At 39.9% G+C, this 21,115-nt stretch overlaps 1 protein-coding gene across 1 annotated transcript; it reads right to left on the bottom strand.

Annotated features, from left to right (window-relative positions):
• Nucleotides 1-535: 535 nt before the first annotated feature.
• CLUL1 (clusterin like 1) lies at nucleotides 536-17,162 on the bottom strand. Its single transcript, XM_049828475.1, has 9 exons — nucleotides 17,063-17,162; nucleotides 16,038-16,147; nucleotides 14,582-14,730; nucleotides 11,852-12,019; nucleotides 9,489-9,939; nucleotides 8,080-8,217; nucleotides 4,467-4,681; nucleotides 3,158-3,328; nucleotides 536-1,374 (listed from the first exon to the last, which is right to left on the bottom strand). The coding sequence occupies exons 2-8, from the start codon at nucleotides 16,138-16,140 to the stop codon at nucleotides 3,161-3,163; spliced, it is 1,392 nt and encodes a 463-aa protein (XP_049684432.1). The 5' UTR covers nucleotides 16,141-16,147; nucleotides 17,063-17,162; the 3' UTR covers nucleotides 536-1,374; nucleotides 3,158-3,160.
• Nucleotides 17,163-21,115: the final 3,953 nt, after the last annotated feature.

Raw genomic sequence — 21,115 nt, forward strand, 5'->3', positions numbered from 1 at the left:
TTGATCTCAGCTTCTCTCTCCCATTTCTCAGTGTCATTTTGCTTTCTGACCCGTGTCTTCCACACCGATTGCAACTGCTCCCAATGTGGTGTCCTCTGAAGTTTTTCTAGGTGTGCCTCTCTGTTAGTCAAAACAAACTGACTCTTCTATGAGTATTTCTTTGTTAGTATATCTTAGAAGTCAAGCATTTTGTAAGATTCACTTATCTCTCCAATAAAGCCCAACTTTCTGACAACTGGTGTGATTACAGGAGTTATGACTGCTAATCTCTCATGATTAGGAGCCTGTAATAGAGGCATGTATAAGGGAGGTTGAATGGAACGGAGGACTGTGGACTAGAAAATGCTACTTCTCCTTAACAGCAGGCAGGAAAACATCTTTCCCACTAATTAAAACAATGAAATGGTCTTTTTCTTGTATAAATGTATACTTACTTGCATGTATAGAAGTAAAGGAAAAGGTATGGTGTAATTAGGGTACTGTTATTTTTCTGTATTGATATCTAATATAGATGGGTTTGTACACTTTGAAATGAATACAATTTATTTAGCAGAGATGCAGTTGGAAATGGTGAATATAACTGTGCAAAAAATGTTTAGAAATGCCAGGCACAGCAAATGAAACTAAATCACCTAGAGCTCTGCTTCTAACTGGGAGATATATCAGTTCTTAACCTTTATTATAATTTGAAAAAAAACATTGAAAGCTAATGTGTATAATTTAGGAAAAAACAAACATCTTTTCTGATAAAGGCTTCCCTGTTAATTAATTAAAAAATTATCTCCAGAAGCAAACTACAAGTAAGAAATGCCAAAGGCAGAAGACTTACTCATTACTGCATATTCAGAAAAGTCATTTACTGTACAAGATAAACATCAAAAGGAACTCGAAGAAGAAATGGAACATTTTCATTGGAAAATAATATGCTACATGCATATGGAAATTTGGTTGATTCAGACATAGCTGAATGTGCAACATCTCTAGGGACCAATCTTGAAAAGGCTTAAGAATGTTCTTGAATTTAAATGTGCAAATAGGAATTATTTGTATGCTTACAGCTGATTATTTCCTTAAATCTTCGCATAACCAGGGCCATAGCTGGTTATCAAAGATTACCTAATTTACAACATAAATAACATTTTATCTAAATAAATGAATATTAAAATGGATTTGAATTTGGTTTTGAGTCAAAAGATTTCTACAATCTTTCGTTGCTAGCTCATATCTCACAGTATTTATTAAGCAAAATTTTATTTATATGCAACTATTCTAACCATCAACATTTAAAAACTATCTGTACGTCACGCTTAGAGGTGTTTCACCTAGGGAGTATATACTGGATTTCAGGAAGTAAGATTTCGTGCCTCTTCTTTCCTAGGAGAAAAAAGAATAAATTTCTTAAACATTTTGGTTTTGGACTGAAAAAAAAGATGTTAGAAAAGTAATTGTATGTGGAATGTATCAGTGGCCTGCTATAGAAACATACATGACTTAAAAACCACAGAGAAGCAGATTTTTTTTCTCTTTTTCCCTTCTTACAGATCCTTCCCTTTCATCCCACTTTCATGTACCCTAAATCTGTTGTGCAAAATGAACGGAAAATTGTATTGTGATTTGGAAATTAATGCCACTTACTTCTCTCAGGTATGAAATGGCTACACAAGATCTGTTGCACAGGAAAATCAGACTAAGATTCAGGCTAAAAATCATAATCAGAATAAGGAAATGAATATTGTCATCATTAGGCCTGTGTGACCTGAAAGGGTATGTATCATCAATAACTGCATATAAATTGCAGAGAATTTTGAAGAAAAACTGTAGGGAAATTGTGCTTAGCGTTTTATTTGATACGTTTATAAATCTTAAAAGAGTTTGTATTTTCAATGTAATGTACACATAACTTCATCAGTATTTACCCAAGCAAAGTTCATGGTGAGGCGTCTTACATTCTAAATTCTGCAGCCCACCTCAGCCTCTCTGGTGGAAGTGATTTCTTTCATCTGTTTAAAAATGGTGAGTCTGACCTCCCAAGAACAACCAGAATCAATATGAAATGCTGTAATTTTCTTTCTTCATCTACTTTATTATTATTGAATCCTTTTTACGTGCCTCCTGAGACTTCTGTGTGCTTCAGGTCGTGCTTTATTTGCTGAGGTGAGAATGCCAGGCGCCCATGACCTAAAGAGCAGCCAAGTCCAAATCTAGTGCCTCCTCAGAAGACTGGGGGGACACTGCAGTGATTTATTTGCCTGTAGGTCTCACGTGTCTTGTGGCTCTGGCCCCTGGGAGAGCCAGCTGTGATAGTTGGAGGCCACCAGAGCTGTGCATCCCAGAGCCCCCTGGGTTTCCCTGAGTGGCTGGCTAGCCCCACAGCAGCATGATGCCACCTGAAACCACCCCATCTTTCATGGAGATTTCCTGTGAGGTTAGAGAATATGAAGCATTGTTTAGCCCTGCCTCTCTGCCTGGTTCTTCCCTCCCCATCTGGAAATCTCTTAAGCATGGAGAGAGGCCTGTGTGAGCCCTTTCTACAAAAATGGTTAGAAGCCCATGAGAACAATCTTTCTGTGCATGTTCCTACGAGTCAAACGGCAGACTCTATATAAACACTGTTAATCTGAGCAGAGTGCTGCTAATGGGAAAATGTTATGGTAAGAGAGCTCTTTCAAGACCTGATGCTGACTCTAACTTTGCACTCCTTTATCATCAAAAATAATACGGAGCACACTCTTAAACTCCACCAAAAATAAAAACCATAATGAATAGTGGTAATTCCAGTTAATTCGTGATTAATGAACACGAAGACATGGTTTCCAATGCCAAGGCTCTGGACTGTGGTTGTGAGGCAATCCTCTTCTGAAGGAATATTTATCATCACATTACCTCATTCCAGATGTTACTTAAAGATCAAGGGTTTCACAGTCAAATAAGTCAAATCTTTTAATATCATCATGTCTATGTTTTGCAGACTAGAATACTGAACGTTTGGGTTTGTTTCCCGTAATGCCTGTGTTTGTCTAAATCAATGTGTCATTTCTGAGGAGACGGTCTTTTATATACCAAGACTGAATCCTGTTCCAACTAAAAGTTTATTGTAATGTAAGCACCTCTTTATGAAGAATTGCATTCTCTGTGAAAGGAAAAAGAATGAACTTACCACTTAAAAATTCTGCTTATATAGTTGCAGTGCTTTTCCAGCTATGTATTCAATGAATTCAGCACTCTTTGGGTCTAAATTGGGAGGAACTTTAATGGTGAAAGTAGGTGAAGTCAGAATATTCACATCTACCACAGTTTCATTTTTACCAGAGGGATCCCCAGGTACCACCTAGAAGAGAACAAATGAGTACTTTAGACACTACAAACTACTGTGTACTTTCAGTTTTGTTTATACCTACTGTGCCTACTGTCTTTAATAGGGGAAAATTAAATAGAGGAATATTTTAGACTTGTCTACTTTCTTTAAATTTCTTCTGAAAAGACGGTGGGTGTCTGAATTTATACCAAAGCTTATGGTAGGTGGTGAGAAGAGCTGACATACCAGTGCAAGACCATATTAAAGAACTGCATGTTAATATTTATATCATGAACTACATCTATAATGAGGTTCTGTTCTCCTAATGAAAACTTGTGAGTGAGTCATCCCGCTAATTTCAAGACAAAGTTTGTGTGATTGAAGTTACTAATTCCTATGTGTTTTTCTAAACCAGACTTAGTTCTGTATCATTATTTTTCTAGAGCAGATAGCTCAGGCTCGGTTGGGAAATAGTGCTTAAATATTGCCTGGCCCCTTGTTCCTTATTTTGTGCTTTTTTTGGTGGATTGCACAATCATTTCATATCAAGTTCTTGTAGTAATAGTAGTGCGTTGGATATCTGAGTTGGAAGGGAGAATAGGATTTATCCCTTGCCCAGGAAAATGGATTGAATTTACCTTGGATATATTCTTGTGTGTGAGATATAGTTAATCATGATGTAGTTATTGGAATATTGACAGATGCTGTTACAGATATGCAGCTTCCACTGCAATAATCTGCATAACATTTGCCTTCTTTGAGCTTTGGGATATATAGGTACAGACATAGACATATAGTGAATATAGACATTCAGTGATCCGATAAGGATGTGTCACTGACTGGTACAGTGAAATTTATCCGTGAAGGTAATCTGAGGCCAGTCAAAGCTGCTAGTGTCAATTTACTCTTATCAGACAGTGATTCAGGTTAGCCTGTCAGCCATCTATCAGACTAAAAGGATTTAGAGCAAAATAGTTTCTACTCTCTGGAGTTTCAGCTCATTGAGAGATTATCAAGCATACATAAATTCAAGATGAGTAGGAACTTTGTATTATAATAGCCAAACATTACATGTGTACAAACATCCACAATCCCCAAGAGTGTAAGTAGAAGCAAAGCATACGTCAAAGACAGCACTGTGCAATAGCTCCCTTTGGAAGACAACCCTTACCTTAACTATATTGAAAATGTTTTCTGGTCCAATGGTCATGTTGGATAACTCAGACACCCACCCAAATCTTTCTTTCATTTTGTTTAGCAAGTAGGAAGTGTCTTCTGTATGACGCTGAACCACCTGGAGAATCTGCTCATACTGCTCCCCCGAGAGATTAACCAGCTTAAAGGCTTCATCAAACTTTACGTGCAGTTCGGGAACATTTGGGCAATCTGTTAGAAAAGACAACCAGCATAAAGCTTATAGGAAAGTAATATCTCTTGTACTTTGTCTTTCTATGTGAAGTATAGAATACTGTAAAAAAGGAGGCATATTTTGAGTTGGTGTTTAAATAATGCTAAAAACAAAAAAGTAATTCTTGCTGACCTATTTTGGTAGATTTAGTTCAGGCTCCTGATGACTAAATAGATTAATTATCCCATTTGCTGTATTACAATGACTTCCCAAGTACTTTTAGGTTTATGTCATATTTCATGGCAATAGATTTGGTTATGCTACATAAGAACTGGTAGATTTTACATATAGCAACTTCATAATCTCCTCGTGATAATCTTTTTTTTTTTTTTAATGGTTCATATTCCATTGTCACCCCAAGTATATAGACAACAAGGCAGGGACTGGGGTAGCAAAGTCCCTCCCACTGTAAGAGAAGATCAGGTTCAAGACCACCCAAGGAACCTGAATATATGTAAGTCTATGGGACCTCAGGAGATGCATCCCAGAGTCCTGAGGGAACTGGCTGATGTAGTTGCCAAGCTACTCTCCGTGATATTTGAGAAGTCATGGCTGTCAGGTGAAGCCCCTGGTGACTGGAAAAAGGGAAACGTTGCACCCATTTTTAAAAAGGGTAAAAGGAGAACCTGGGAACTACCAATCTGTCAGCCTCACCTCTGTGCCTGGGAAGATCATGGAACAGATCCTCCTAGAAGCTATGCTAAGGCACATGGAGGACAGGGAGGTGATTCGAGACAGCCAGCATGGCTTCACCAAGGGCAAGCCCTGCCTGACCAAAATAGTGGCCTTCTATGATGGAGTGCCTACATCAGTGGACAGGGGAAGAGCTATGGATGTTGTCTATCTGGACTTCTGTAAGGCCTTTGACAGAGGCCCCCACAACATCCTTCTCTCTAAATTGGAGAGATACAGATTTGATGGATGGACTGTTCAGTGGATGAGGAATTGATTGGATGGTCACATCCAGAGAGTAGTGGTCAATGTCTCAATGTCCAGATGGAGATCGGTGACAAGTGGTGTCCCTCAGGGGTCCGTATTGGGACCAGTACTGCTTAATGTCTTCATCAATGACATAGAATCATAGAATCATATAGGTTGGAAAAGACCTTCAAGATCATAAAGTCCAACCATCAGCCATGTCCACTAAACCATGTTCTGGAGTACCTTGTCTATGCGCTTTTTGAATACCTTCAGGGATGGTGACTCAACCACTTCCCTGGGCAGTCTGTTCCAATACCTGACAACCCTTTCAGTAAAGAAATTTTTCCTAATATCCAACCTAAACCTCTCCTGCCACAACTTGAGGCCATTTCCTCTTGTCCTATCTCCAGCACCTGACAGAAGAGATCAGCACCCACCTTGCTACAGCCCCCTTTCAGGTAGTTGTAGAGAGCGATAAGGTCTCCCCGCAGCCTCCTTTTCTCCAGACTAAACAACCCCAGTTCCCTCAGCTGCTCCTCATAAGACTTGTGCTCCAGGCCCCTCACCAACTTGGTTGTCCTTCTCTGGACACACTCCAGCACCTCAATGCCTTTCCTGTCATGAGGGGTCCAAAACTGAACACGGTATTCAAGGTGCGGCCTCACCAGTGCCGCATACAGGGGAACAATCTCTTCCCTGAGTGCATCCTCAGCAAGTTTGCAGATGACACCAAGCTGAGTGGTACAGTTGACATGTCAGAGGGACAGGATGCCATCTAGAGGGACCTGGACAAGCTCGAGAAGTGGGCCTGTGTGAACGTCATGAGGTTCAGCAAGGCCAAGTGCAAGGTCCTGCACCTTGGTCAGGGCAATCCCCGGTATCAATACAAGGTGGGGGATGAAGGGATTGAGAGCAGCCCTGTGGAGAAGGACTTGGGGGTAGTGGTGGATGAAAAGCTGGACATGAGCCGGCAACGTGCGCTCGCAGCCCAGAAAGCCAGCCGTAGCCTGGGCTGCATCCAGAGCAGCGTGGCCAGCGGGTCGAGGGAGGGGATTCTGCCCCTCTGCTCCGCTCTGGTGAGACCCCACCTGGAGCGCTGCCTCCAGCTCTGGGGTCCTCAGCACAGGGAAGACATGGGCCTCTCCGAGCGGGTCCAGAGGAGGGCCACAAAAACGATCAGAGGGATGGAACACCTCTCCCGTGAGGACAGGCTGAGAGAGCTGGGGTTGTTCAGCCTGGAGAGGAGAAGGCTCCGGGGAGACCTTACTGCAGCCTTCCAGTACTTGAAGGGGGCTTATAAGAAAGATGGGGACAGACTTTTTAGTAGGGCCTGTTGCGATAGGACAAGGGGTAATGGTTTTAACGTAAAAGAGGGTGGATTTAGCCTAGATAGAAGGAAGAACTTTTCTGTGATGAGGGTGGTGGAACACTGGAACAGGCTGCCCACAAAGGTGGTAGACGCCCCATCCCTGGGAACACTCAAGGCCAGGTTGGACGGGGCTCTGAGCTACCTGATCTAGTTGAAGATGTCCCTGCTCATTGCAGAGGGGTTGGACTAGATGACCTTTAAAGGTCCTTTCCAACCCAAACTATTCTATGATTCTGTGGTACATATTATTACAAGAAAACCTGTAATGTATGTTAGTATTCCTGCTGATTGTTAAGGCCTAATATTTATCTAACAATAGCTAGACATTAGTATGTGACTAGTATCATCTGCCATGAATTCAGAACAGAAGATTGCTGTTTTTTTCTTTACTAAAATACAGATTTTAAACAAGAATGTTATGTTAAACCTATACAAAAATTACTATGGAAAAATTCAGTTTATTCTCTGTCAAATAGGACTGTCAAGGGACACCTTCAGACTGACAATACAGTAACCACAGATGCCAGAGCTTTGCCATCTTCTTACATATGGACAAGCAGTACCCTTTTTGTCCTTCATGTCAGTGCTGTTTGCCAACATGGTTCAACAAAGAATAATTACAGGCTCTTCAGCGCTTGCTTTCCTTGTGAGGAGCTGAATGCTACCTGTTACATCTGGTTGTCTGCAGGAGAAGCGGGTGTCAGGAGTTCGAGCTTCTCCTCACTTTCTGCTCAGCACTTCTGCACCCAGGCAGGACCGATTACTGCCTGACCTCTTGCTTCTCTGCAGTATGGTAACTAACAAAATACATAGGTACTTTGTTATAGTGTAGAACTTTGGACCTCCAGCGGTATGTTAACAACTGAGTTATACTGACACTCTGTGGAGACAGTGGGGAAAGGTAATTGAAATCATCTGGAATGAAGAATAGTGTTTGTAACCATAGTTACAGTAAAAACTCAGTGACCAAATGTTAATTAAAAAAAAATAAAAATGGAAACAGCAAAGTAGAAAATGACAGCCTCAAAATCTACAAATCAGTGACCAACGCATTACAGAAAAAAAAAACGGAAAATAGCTATTTACCATGCAAAAGATTGTCTTGACATTTCTGACATCTCTCACGGAACTGTGGGCATCCAGAGGAGTTCTCCCGAAGCTCCCGGCACAGAGGTCTCTGGTGCCCTGACACAATTTTTGAGAACGTGCCACTTCTGTCAGGATCTAGAACGAAGTCACAGTATTTTTAGACTGCTGTTAAACTTAAGGTCTTGATAAGTATACGTTTGTTACCTACTCTGTGTGCTAGAATATAATTTCTTGCCCTTAATCCAAAATATCTGGCATAATTCCTGTCCCCCCCCCCCCCAAAAAAAAAAAAAAAAGGGAATAAAGCTTTAAAATGCAGAAGTCTGGAGAAAATAGAAAGCATGTTTTCTTTCAAGGAATTCATGCCACTATAGCATATTCCCTTATAAAGGCATAGTAGCATATTGCCCACTAATAGCCAAACAATTGCTGATATTATTACATGTTATTTCTACAACATGTGAGTTCTGGTAAGATCTTTTTGACCCTTAGAAGTCAAGATGCTTCATAATCACATACAGCTAGAGGAGAGCACAGTACCAAAGCTTATTTCTGAGGTAACATGGGTCATGATACAGGAAAAATTAAAAAATGCTGTTGAAGAATCCCTTAACCTTGTATTTTCTATGACCATATAATGGTTATGTCACCTGCCACTCAGAGTTATGGCGTGTGCTTACTGTGATCTGCTTATAGACAGGCACCAGCATGTATTGGAATGATGCTTGTTTTTCTATTTGCACTAGTAAGATAGGAAGGATAAGGCTTATTTATATTCTAAAAGTTGACCATGTGTTTTTTCCTCCATTGAGAGTTATCATCTGAAACCAATGTTATGCCCAGAATTTTTCTGGTCACTGGAAAACATGATGGCTAGTCTGTATTTGATTGTCACGCTACATTGCTACAGTAGCCTGGAACAGGGCTTTCAGCTGCCTGGCTGAGCTTAATGTCATTTGGCAAGGGCAGTGATATCCCTTGACATCTCACAGAATTACCCTCTTTTTTTTAGAATTGGTGACATGTCAATATGATATGATACAAATCATATCCTGACAAATGATGAGATCAGACCTGTCAGTCAGCTTTATGAAAACCTGCATCCATCATGAATTCCAGCACCCCTGAAGAACTCCTGCAAATGCTTTGAGAATTGCCGTTAAAATCAGGCTGTGTAGGACCCATCAGTCCCCCTGTGACATTTCTCTGAGATTTCTAGGTGATTTGTACCTTTTCATTTAACCAATAAAGTTATCCTTGACCCATGCCTGTTTAACCAAGAAAGCCCCCAGAGCTTTCATATAGTATCTCAGACTAACGTCCTGCAAACGGAATCATTAAACATAGTTTAGCAGTCCTGAGGGGTTTGATGTCATTGACAGTGCAGTTGATTTTCATTTTCTAACACTTGCCTTTGGCTTGTTCTGGCACATTTCTTCTGTTATCTCTGTATTCATCAAATACTTCGGTAATCACCTCGGTGACACCTTCAAACACCGTCTTACTGAAATCAAAAACTATCTGTAAGAAGCCAGGTATACCCCAGACTTTCTGTGAGCCATCATTTCTGGGGGTGTCTTCAGGTAAAGCTGGCATGCTGGGGGACTCATTCAAGTCCAGATCAGACATGAAATATGTCTGAAAAGACTGGTCAAACTCTTTTTGCATCTGCTTAAAAAAAATGAAACTTCTGTCAAATATTGAGCCCATGTCCAATAATAGTTGGCTAAATAAATCTTCCATTTTTACTAGCTGGGTATCCTCTTTCTCAGGCTTTTCGTTAAACTGGATGTCTTTTCCTTGATCCTCATGAAAAGTAAAAATGAGTGGAGGTATTTTCCTCAAAAAATCTTCAACCTGTTTATAAGAAGGAGACAGATCAGCTGCCTGACAAGTTATCAGTTTTTCATCTCTCAGGGAAGTGGCTCTAATTTTTCTCTTTCAAATACCCATAGAAACAATGCCCTCTTAGTAACTACAAAAAGCATGTTCTCTGAATTTAAGGACACTAGACTCTAAAGGGTGAAAGTACATTCAGTCTAAATCATTAGCTCCAAATCAGATCTGGAGTAAAAGGGTTGCCAGTTGGCCTTTAATCTATGGAGGCTCAAAGTTAATATCGTCGTTCGGGGTTCTTCCAACAAACAATTTGGACTTTATCTTGGAAACATTTCTGTGGTACTTATGTGCAGTGTAGGGAACAGAAGGCGATTGTTCTCGCTGTGGTCTGTAAACACCCTACCCTCCCTCACCAATGGCCAAGTCCTCATGTCCTTGTGCAAACTGAAACCCATTAAAATCAATGGAACAGTGGCTCCGGATCCATGGTTTGGTGATGGAAGAGGCTGAGGGTCGACTGCTTTGCTAAGTTCCCGGTCCCTGGGTCTCAGCCACTGGTTCCCTGCTCCGTGCTTTAATACCCTACCTTTGCCTGAGCAGGTGTAGTGTTTTGTGGAGTCACACTTCATGGTGTTAGAAAACTGCTAAGGGTTAAGAAGCACCCTGCCAAACACACACATATAGATATCCATTTACTTTTTTTTTTTTTTAAATCAGATCAGCTGCTTGATCTGACCAGTAGTGCAGCTCAGAGGGAAGGTGAATTGTGACACCTAAGCCAGTGTTGCCCCTGCTGCCTGTGTGTCATCAGCCACAGCTATTGTCTTTGTCTCCTTTTTTAAAAAAATTATTTAGCTCACAACACATTTCTGACTTTGAAAGCTTCAGATAAACTATATAGCTCACTGAGGCAGTTATCAAGATGGTCAAAGACAGTGACAGTGCAGTCTGTAACTTTTACTGCAATAATTTCAACGTGACATCCACAGACTCTTGAAAGTCCAAGAGATATATTTGAGGTATCTGTGAGAGGTATCAAAAAAGCCAAAAACATCATCAATAGTCTTAAATGTAATATCTTCCACATTTTTACCTGAACAGTTTTAAGAATATGCACAAATGTTAAACACCTTTGCTCTAAAGCTTGTCACTTCTGAAACACACCATGTTTAATTTTTAAGTTATTGTATTTTTCAGTGCCTGGGGATGTGAAAGCTAGGTAGTCTGGCTAAAATTTTAGTAGCATTAATTGCACGGTTTCAGTTGTTCAGCTGCACTTAAAGCATATGCCCAAATTAGAAATGTGATAACAATTTTGTTAAGTCTTGTAATAATAACGTGCCAGCCAGGAAAGCATGTTTTCTTTCTGGTAGAATTAGGGGAATCTCCTTTGCTGACAGTTTCCTTTATTAAAAAACAGTTAAGCATTTTAAAGCTATTTTCTTACTTAAAGAGTAGATTTAAAATAAAATAAATATAGGAAAGAATGATGTTGTATAAGTAGGTGATTTTTTTTTTCCCCATGGAATTTTGCTAACTATATCTACACTTTTAACTCTGCTGATTTTCAGACAGACCGTAAAGAATCTATCTGGTATTTTTCACAAACAGTTATTAAGCATCTTAATGCAAGTCCTACTGTGAGAGACAACACTGTACATCTGGAGTGACTCTGTTGGAGTCAGGGGAATAAACAGTGTCCATGGAGTCACACCAGGGTGGAACCGAACGTATTTTGGCTCAGTGTTCAATGAATATAATCACATGTAATCTCTGCCATAAAACTTCACATTTCCAGACTCTCCAAATCAAATTAATTTTAGTAACCTGATATAAATGGCGGATCTGGGTATTGAGAAAATAAAATGTGTTCTCTCTAAAACTGTTAGGGGAATTCAAGAGTATTTCCAGATACAAAATTTCTTCCTACCTTTGTTCTAAATGTTGACAAACCATGTTTGCAAGTTGTATAATATCTCATGCAGGTACTTTCTAAACAAGATTCACATTCATCCCATAAATTTTTCAAGGATACTTGACATTGTCTTTCTTCTTCTTCTAATCTTTCCTTTACTTCATCCATAAGTCGCAAAGCTTGCTAAGTAAGAAAAAAGATTCAGTTGAGGGCAATTTTCAGATTAATATTCTAACTACTTATCCCAGTGTTGATCACTCATTTTGGCTATTTATGTAACTTTTTTTGCTAATCCCTAACCGTTAGGGTAGGTTATCTTCTCAGCTGCAGTCACATATGGAGGGAACTGAAAATTGAAAAACTTTTCCTTACAGAGTTTTTCTGATGTTGTTCTCTCAGACGGCACAGCCTACAAAACCAAATGGATCTCTACAGTCTAGCTGGATCTCTGAGGTTATGAAAAAACCCACACAACTTTCTGTGCAAGAAGCATTCAACCTCTCACAAGGTCATGTGCTCAACTTTTATCATTTTTTCTCCGTATCATATCTGCAGTATTCATCTGTTCCACAAATAGCCCTTTTTTGTTGCTTTGCTCTATTCTTAAAAGGACTGATATTTCATGAGGCTAGGTCCTTGCCATACATAAATTCTTTCTCTAATGTGGAAATATGTAGAGGTATAGCATTTCCTCTGGGATTATACTAATCAAAAGACAGTAGTGAGGGGGTTTCTTCCTGCTCTTGTGGAATTGTGAGGCACTCCTTCCATACTGAAGGGAAACAAGATGCATTTTACAATGCTGCTTCTATTTACTGGATCGTTCTTCATCAGGTAGAGCACAAAGCTGAGCCGATCAGAAGCAGCATTTTAGAATAGACTCGGCAATGGAAAGACGGAAGAGTTTTTCCTACAGAAGTAGATTGCACATCATTAATTTATTTCTGCAAGTACAAGATATTTTAATAATTTAGGTTTTCAGACAATGTTCCAAGTTGCTCCTAAGTATAACAGAAACCTTTTAATTGGTCAGTCTTACTCCTTTCTGGCAGCATTTCAATAGAGAAGAGGCTGACAGAAAAGAAAACTGTCAGAATGTGCTTGGTGGAGACAGTAACTGTGGTCTTCATAGTCTATTATTTTCTGATCTTTCTAATACATTTATTCAGTGTTTTATGAACTCTCGCTGTGGATGTAAGTTCTGTGTAAATGAAATCATCCAGTAAGAGCTAGCAACAGCATAGATCATGGGAGTGTACTGGTGCTCCTAAAGATATGAGAAAGCTATCAGGTAGTTTTTGGCTTGCTAATACAAATAGTTTAAACTAACTACCAGATGTTGGGGCAAGAGGGAATTTTCCTTCAACTTCATTGAAAGCAATAGTTAGGATCTTAGTATTTTTTTAAATATACAGTGATGTCTGTTTCTCAGGATCATCTGAGCACGTGGCTCTGAGCCTAGGCATTGCACTAGGACATTGGAAATTCCCCTGATCCCTGTACTTTCTCTAGAGCATGTTATCATTTGTGGCTTTGATATTTTTCTGAAAGTCAAAAGTTTGCAAAGCAAGCTGGGAAACGTCTTGTGGCCTGAGGTGTATAAAGACATGCAGGGCTGAGCTGCTGGACTTTCTGCACAAAACACCTTTATACAGTTGCTTGTAGTTGCCTTGACATGAATTCAGTGAAGCAGGGGATTTCTAGAAATAAGCAGTAAGTGCGATACTTTATTCAACACATTGCTGTTGCAGCAGCTGTGCCTTCTGGATGTTACAAAACTCAGGTTCTCTCTCCAAAGTAATGTTTGAGTCTACATACAGCACTTAATGTCTCTTTTTACTGTGGGACTTCTGTGTTTCCACATGGTGGTCACCATCAGCTTCACTATGCCTAGGCTGCTGCTGGCTACCTCCCAACTGCAGAATAAAGTGAGAGAGCTCAAATCCAAGGGAAGCTGTGTCAGACAACATGTTTTACCTTGCAACCAGGATGGGCTGAGAGAAGTAACTAGTGGTAACTCAGCTGTATTTTGTCTAGTGCTCACTATTTCAGTTTCATTTTAGAAATAGCTTAGACATTCAGCCACAGGGAAAAATTAACAGTATGCCACTCAGAAAGCTGTATTTCTGAGGAAAGACAGAAACTTTTCACATGTAGCTTTCAAAAGAACCATGCAATCTGGAAGAGGCGCCAGTGAGGCAGACAGTGCTCTTGTTCAGTACTTTATTCCAGGACAGTCTGAAAGCTTCCCTCAGGGTTGAAGACTCAGTCTGCTAGGGTCCTGCCAGCAAGCAAGCTCTTTCTTAAGAAATTGGCAAATTTAAACTAATGTTTTAACTTCTTCTGAAATATGAACATCCAGGTTCCTGGTAGGCTAGTAAATGATGTCTATTGGCCCAACTCCTGCTTCCAGGAGACAGGCAGTGAGAACCTCTATAGAGGTGCCATGAGAGTTTTCTTCTGGCAGTGAAAGAAAGTGTTAGAAGCGGATTGCCTATCAATCCTGTGACCACATAAAGAGGTGTATGCTACTCAGTGTACATACAATGTGGTTCACATCCTTCCCAGAAAAGGGGAGACACCAAGGGATCCCTTCTGGGTTGCTTATTGGCCTAAACACAATGGCATGCTCTACTACTTCCAGGAGGTAGGCTAAATCCATGTATGACCTGCCTCATCTTTGATTAAAAATAGCCAGAACTTAACAAAAATACAAACAAAAAATCCCAGATGCACTTCAGTTACCTGTTTTTCTTCACTGCTCTTCTTCAAGGTTTTCATCAGATTTACATGCTTTTCTTCATTTCTTTCCATCATAATTTTCATCTGCTTAATACCAATCAAGGCTTTCTTTACTTCTTCGTCTACATACTTCTCTCCAACTTCAGATAATACTAAAAATCCAAATTATACAGTGACTTAATCAGATTTTAACACTATCACAAATTGTCATGCACTGACAAAGAAGAATGAAAACAGCTCTGTTTCCCTACTGTGGCAGAGCCAAATCTTGAGATAGTGAATGCAGAATAACAGAGCCAAGACAATTTCCATCAGATAGGAGTCTGGCCCGGAGCCTTTGCCAGTAATCAGCTGTGTGTAACTCAGGCTATATACCGGGCTGTGCCAGTGCTGATCACTGAATCCCAGAACAGTTGAGGCTGGAAGGTGCCTCTGGAGATCACGGAGTCCAACCCCCCTGCTCAAAGCAGGGTCAACTAGAGCAGGTTGCTAAGGTCCTCATCCTGGGTTTTGGATAACTCCAAGGATTACTCATCAGTTTTCTAATGACATAACCAGTATATTTATCTTTGATCTGCAAGCAGCCTGTGACAGCTTCCCTTTACATTTTGAAAATGTAGATTACAGGTGACTTCAACCTGCAGAAAAATACAATCTCTAGACTTCCTGTGAAGTAATGACCACAGAGTTTTGGTGAAAGCCTGGGTTGGCCCAGATGTTGCACCTTGAAGCTCTGCATGATTGCCTATGCTTTATCTGCATTTGTTTCCTTTGCAGAAATACCCTGAATATCACTGGAGCTATACAAAACAAGTAAAGAACACATATCTCTGAGAGTGCCAAAAGCATGCTAGTCATTTCTTCTCTTATGTCTTTCTTCCCTTCCCCGAACTTTTTCTTTGTTACAGCAATATTATTAATGTAGACCGAAGCAAAGGAATATTTCATGGCTGTTCCTCTTGGGATTCCTATCCACAAAGTAAAGCCATGCTTAATGGTGAGTATATGCATAGTAGTTGCTTTTTTCTAAATTAAGTAATTTTATTTCGATTACTTGTAGTAACCGTGTTTTCCAGCAAAGTGTATAATTGTAGAATAAGCATTTTCAATGATTATTTAAACAAACAAAATAATTCAAAATTTGTTGAATTGAATTTTGGCTTCAGTTTATATTCTAATGATCTATGAGGGACAAAATAACCTATAAAAATGCTGTAAATACTTTTTTTGTAAGGGGATGCTTATCTGTTTATCCCTTTACTTTCTCATCCCGGTTGTTCTTATCTCCCCGTTGTGTGTGTGTGGATGCATGTAGTCAGCTATATGGTGGTTTCTAAGCTCCACACATGAAAGCGGATCCTCTTGACACCAGTGAGTGTGCAAGTCAAAATGCACCACGAGACTGGAGACGTGGGCCCAGGGGCTTCCAGCACACCCCTGATAAGAAAAACATACATACGCTTCAGGTTTTCCCGGAGATTCATTTCCTCCTGCCTTGTTGGTGCACACTGATGACCATTCAGCCATAGCACATATATTATAAATAACCAAGAGGACTTCATGTTCTTTCTGTAAAAGAAGCAGGTAGGTGCAGTTAAATGTAAGCATCTTCATGATGCTCAAATGCCTAGGTGTAATGTTTACTAAGTATTATACAAGTTCCCATTAATTTTGACTTTAACTATGGTTTCTGAGATCTATAACATGCACCTAAGTGCTACTGTTAGCGAAAACACATGAGTAAGAAGCTTGACCTCATTGTAATTATCTATTCAGACTAACTAGATGCATTTCACTGAGTTTGCAGAGTGGTGTAACAGAATCAGGACATAGATATATAAAACTGAAAGCTTATGCAGCTCAGTCTGTCCCTTTTCTACCTTGTGAAACTCACTAATTACTGATCTCACACTATGTTCTTAGCTCATATTGTAAATGCATCCATGCTAAACATTATTGCCAAATTTAAAACGGGAAATTTCTAGAATGTTGTTCCCTTCCTTGTCTCCAAACATGCAATTCCTTTCATTGTCCTTCAGGATAATACTTAATATAGCAGATGCAATAACAGGTGTGCCAAGAAATGGGCAATTAGATCAGTTTTGTAAAGAAACACATCAGCAATTGAAAGAAATTCCTACAAAACAGGGGAAAGAAATGCCATTTGCTTTATTTCCCTCCCAAGAGCAGTTAGAGGAGAAAGGTTTATTTTCTAGAAACCATGCAACTACACTTTCTAGCTCTCAACTGATTAAGTGAACACAGTATTTAAGTGCTTTTTTAGCCAGTATAGCCTCCTTGGAGATGCAGTTATCAGCTACAAATGTGTGTGTAAGTTAAGAGCCTGGATTTATTTATAGCCTGGATTTACTTCTATAGTTATTTGCATATTGTAACTTTACATTTCTAGCAAAAAAACAATTAACTTTGCAAAGAAATACAAACCCATTACCAAAGAAAAGTAAAAAACCCCAACATATTTACCATTAATACTGAAACACTTCCTCTGCAAAATTGCTCCCCGCGTCAGGAAGGGGTCGGGCTGTGTTCTGATCTGATTGCTGGGAGTGTCAGGGATTTTGCCATGTTCTACTTATCTGATGAGAAGGTACTTAATCCTATTAACGGGACGTTTTGTCGTTAGGCTGCAGGATTTTGCGTGCATGGAACTTCATGCTCATCTCTGTGGGCAAAACCACTAGGGGGAGCGTTGGGCAGAATTCCATAATTTTATGTAATTTGACCTGCTATTTTTCTGTAGTTGGTAGCCTTTCGTCTAACTAGCTCTTCCATCATCTTGCTTTTTACCTTAGGTGACATCTGCAGCTTATGTTCTTAGTGAAATTGTTACAATTAGTTTGGCTAAGAATAGCTTCCAACATTTAATCTCTTCAGCGTAGTTTTAGTTTGCTATAAAAAACACTGGATTATGTAATGGCCTTCTTTGTATACCTTCTGAAGATACAGAAATTGAAAAAATCAGGAATGCAGATGATGTAGGCTCTATGAGTAGAATCTGATATGAGATAAGCAAATTTTGGCAATTTGTACATCATTATACTTGCTAATGTTTTGGGGGTTTGCTGCCTTGATTTTCTTCAGTTAATCCATGTGTGTGAAATATGTCTGGGATCTGACCAGCATAAAGTTTTGAAACTTTGAAATGAGATATTTAAATACTAAACAGATGCTTGATATAAAATATGGACAATGTCATTAGCAAATCATATCCCATCTTGTGATGTTCAGCAATAATACTCCCTTGAAGTCAAAGAGGAGACGGGCAAAGTAGATGTCTGTAGCTCATGGTCTGCAACAGCAGTTTTAAAACATCCCATTCTTTTTTGTTTACCTCATAGTTCATAAAAGCCAATTGATGATTGATGGTTAAGATCTAGCATGATTAATGCTGCTTAAGGCAAGAGATTTGAGGGTTTTATTTTTGAACGTTATCAGGAAGAGTGGAGAACCTGTTAGCTCTAATGGGAACTGCAAGTCCTCAGTCTGCATGTCCTCCTTGACCGAGACTCATCACTACACAAAACCTTTCAAGTTCTCTTTTCTGGCAATAGCAAGCAGGCACCCTCGCAGACTTGGCAATCCCCCGGCCAGACTGTCTGCTAAGCACCCCTGGGGCTTGGGCTGAAGTAAAAGGGGCAGCCTCCCTCTCTGGGCCCTGTGCTTGGCTCAGGATAGAGAGTAAATGGAAAATAGGTTTGCACAAAGGAAGACAATCTATTACAGACACTTGTGAAATGCATGTTATTAGCCTACATGTGTAATGAATCCTAACAAAGACTTTAATCTTTCAGTACAAGGAGTTTGCCCCCTCATTTTTGGCACTTATCTTTACTAATATTAATTTACTAGAAGAAGTTACTGTTGGCCTTTCTGGACCTGACTCAATATAGAGAAAGCTTTACTCAATCCAGAGCAAAAAGGGCGGTTTCAACACATCACCCGTAGTTCCCAGGAACTGGCAAGAAAGCAGGCTGCCTCAACCCTGCAGAGAGGGAGAGCAGCACTCCTGTCCCAGGGCAGAGAGGCTGGAGGCTGCCTCTGGCACAGGTATCACTGCTTATTTTCGGAATTGCCCAGCTTCTGAAGGTCTCTGTGGGGGTCTCTGGTCAGACATACTCTTGCCCCTTGCAAAGCCAGTCCTTAATGGAAATCTGTACTGAAGTTGATGCTAAGACATGGAGTCCTGATGGATGTCAGACTCCTTTTCTGAATTGGTTGATTTTGAACATTGTGAAGTGTGTTGCATTGTCTTAGGTGTTATTCTTCACACTTTATTATAACCACTATGTAACCACATGGAATTTGGCATTACTATGTATATCTATTTCTTTTCACAAAAACACACAATCCTAGTTCTTTGCTCTTGTGTTATTTCATATATATCTAATGGCTGAAAGAGCAGGTCTAAGGAACTTGAGGACAAAATTCTCTAGACATAGTATGCCTGTTAAAGTTAATCTTGGGCTTAAGCTTAATCTTTGAAGTTCACTTAAGAACCCAACAGTGCTCACTGATGCTGTTGCAAATTATAAGGTACTCTTCTAATACTGAATCATACTGGAGACAGCCTGAAGAAGCTCTTGTGAGCAAGTTGTAGACAGTGTCTTTTTCCCCACCCCGACTGTTATTCCGGTACTGCTATATTTTAATTGAAATTAATAGGTATGTATTGGAAAAAATAAAGGAAATAGCTTGAAAAGGGATTTCAGTAAAAATAGGCTTTTTGCAAGATACTGATAAATTGAAATGTAAATAATTGTAACGATACAGATAGACATTGAGCTTGCACCTAGCTGAACTTGAGCAATGAGAGTTGTAGCTGCTTTGTGGAGTTTCCTTCTGTCCTGCTGGATGACCTCCACAAATGCGTAACATTTTTTCACAATGTACTGTGACTTCTCCCTTTTTGTTGATCCATTCCACCTGGCAGGATTAAGCATCAAGAAATATGTTGAAAAGGAATTTCCTGTGTTATACATCAGCTGTAGGATTTTGTTCCAGTTATATATTTACACAATTATTTGCTCTTTGGAAGAGTTGTTTCCTACTGTGTATTTTCACATTTCTTTCTGAGCTAGGCCAGTCATATAATGATCAGGCTGAAAATACCTGCACATATTTATAGAGTCTATGAGTCATGCAGAGTGCTACATATTGACATTAAATCTCTTGATACTTTTATGAAAAAGTCCCCAGTTCTACAAAATCTTAATTAGCTTTGTTTGTAAGCACACCATTAGTTCCACTGCTTTCAATTGAAATTAAATCCTTGTGGGGGTTTATAGTGTAATTACATGGCTAATCTAAAGCATGCACAAAGCTTTGCTAACAGTTAGTATGGGTTTTAAGGCTACAGAGTTGAACTTTCATTGTGTGAAGTTTTGTTTTGTTTTGTTTTTAATCCTTTCTAGTACTTCAGGAGCCCCCGAGAGGATTTTGCTTTCTCCTGTATTTCAGAGGCTCTTGGAGCCCTCCTTCAGTTTGTATTCAGTCTGTCTTTGAGCTCTACCTGCGTAGCCTAAGTTAGGAACCAAGGCTCCTTCTTTAGCCTGGAGAGAGAGGTAAGCTCCTGAAATGCTCTCAGTCATGCTGGAAGGCCTCAGACTAAGGAGCTGAGGCTACCCTAAGTTGGATAGCTAGTGTTAGTCTAAGCTACGCATCTTGCAAAAATACCAGCTCGGGCCCCAAAAGTAGCACAGCTATGCTAGCATGACAGGATCCCAAAGTCCATAAGCCCTGCAGCTCAGAGTCGGGCCAACACAATTGCCCTGTCTGGAGGAGGGTCAGGCAATGCCACATCAGGGCTCTGCACTGTGCTCAGCACAAACATGAAGGCAGCTGAAGGCAGGAAATCAGCCTGCGTAACTGAGGGCATCACACTAAGATTTAACGTGGCTTTATTTGGAACTATTAAGCTGCAGTTTTTGAGGTCAACAAGACCATCTTCACAACACTCAGTGTGCTTTAAAATGTATGAGCCTTTTCTGATTTCCTTTTGCTTGTCTATCCATGGACACTCAGGATGACCATTGTGTGTGGAAGAAATCTTTCACTTCACTGCTGAACTTTTTTTTCCAAGCCCTCCAGTGCTTTCACATGAAGTTCTAAATACCAGTCCCAGCAGTAATGTGACAAGTGTTGTTCATGGGGGCATGCAAAGTTTCTTCATGCCTTATCCAGAGACATTGCAGAAGGGACATATTGTGATACTGAACACTCTATTTGGGAAGACAAATCTATAACATAAAGAAATTTAATTAATTTTAAGGAACAGAGAATCAAAACCTTAGAGTTGAATGTAAGGCAATACGAAGCTGAAGCCTAAAAGTTGTGCGGTTGTCTTCAGAATTTGTGTTTGGGATATCAGCTAACTATTGAACTTGGAGTAGCACTATTACTGATGTTATGTTATCAGCAGGAGATATCAAATTCAGTGCAAGGATAACAGAATGAGTTAGAAACAATTTATTATAAAGCTATGAAGCAAACCTGCATGGCACAGTTACACAAACAGAT

This window comes from Accipiter gentilis, chromosome 2 (genome assembly GCF_929443795.1).
Source record: "Accipiter gentilis chromosome 2, bAccGen1.1, whole genome shotgun sequence".
NCBI lineage: Eukaryota > Metazoa > Chordata > Aves > Accipitriformes > Accipitridae > Astur > Astur gentilis.

What these genes read in the sequence shown, in the direction of transcription:
- CLUL1 (XM_049828475.1), bottom strand. Translation starts at nt 16,140, where the DNA reads ATGAAGTCCTCTTGGTTATTTATAATATATGTGCTATGGCTGAATGGT. An exon ending in AGAACAAGCCAAAGGCAAGT is followed by an intron (nt 8,218 to 9,488) that starts GTTAGAAAATGA and finishes ACTTCGTTCTAG; the next exon opens with ATCCTGACAGAAGTGGCACG. An exon ending in ACATTTTCAATATAGTTAAG is followed by an intron (nt 3,329 to 4,466) that starts GTAAGGGTTGTC and finishes GTTCTCTTCTAG; the next exon opens with GTGGTACCTGGGGATCCCTC.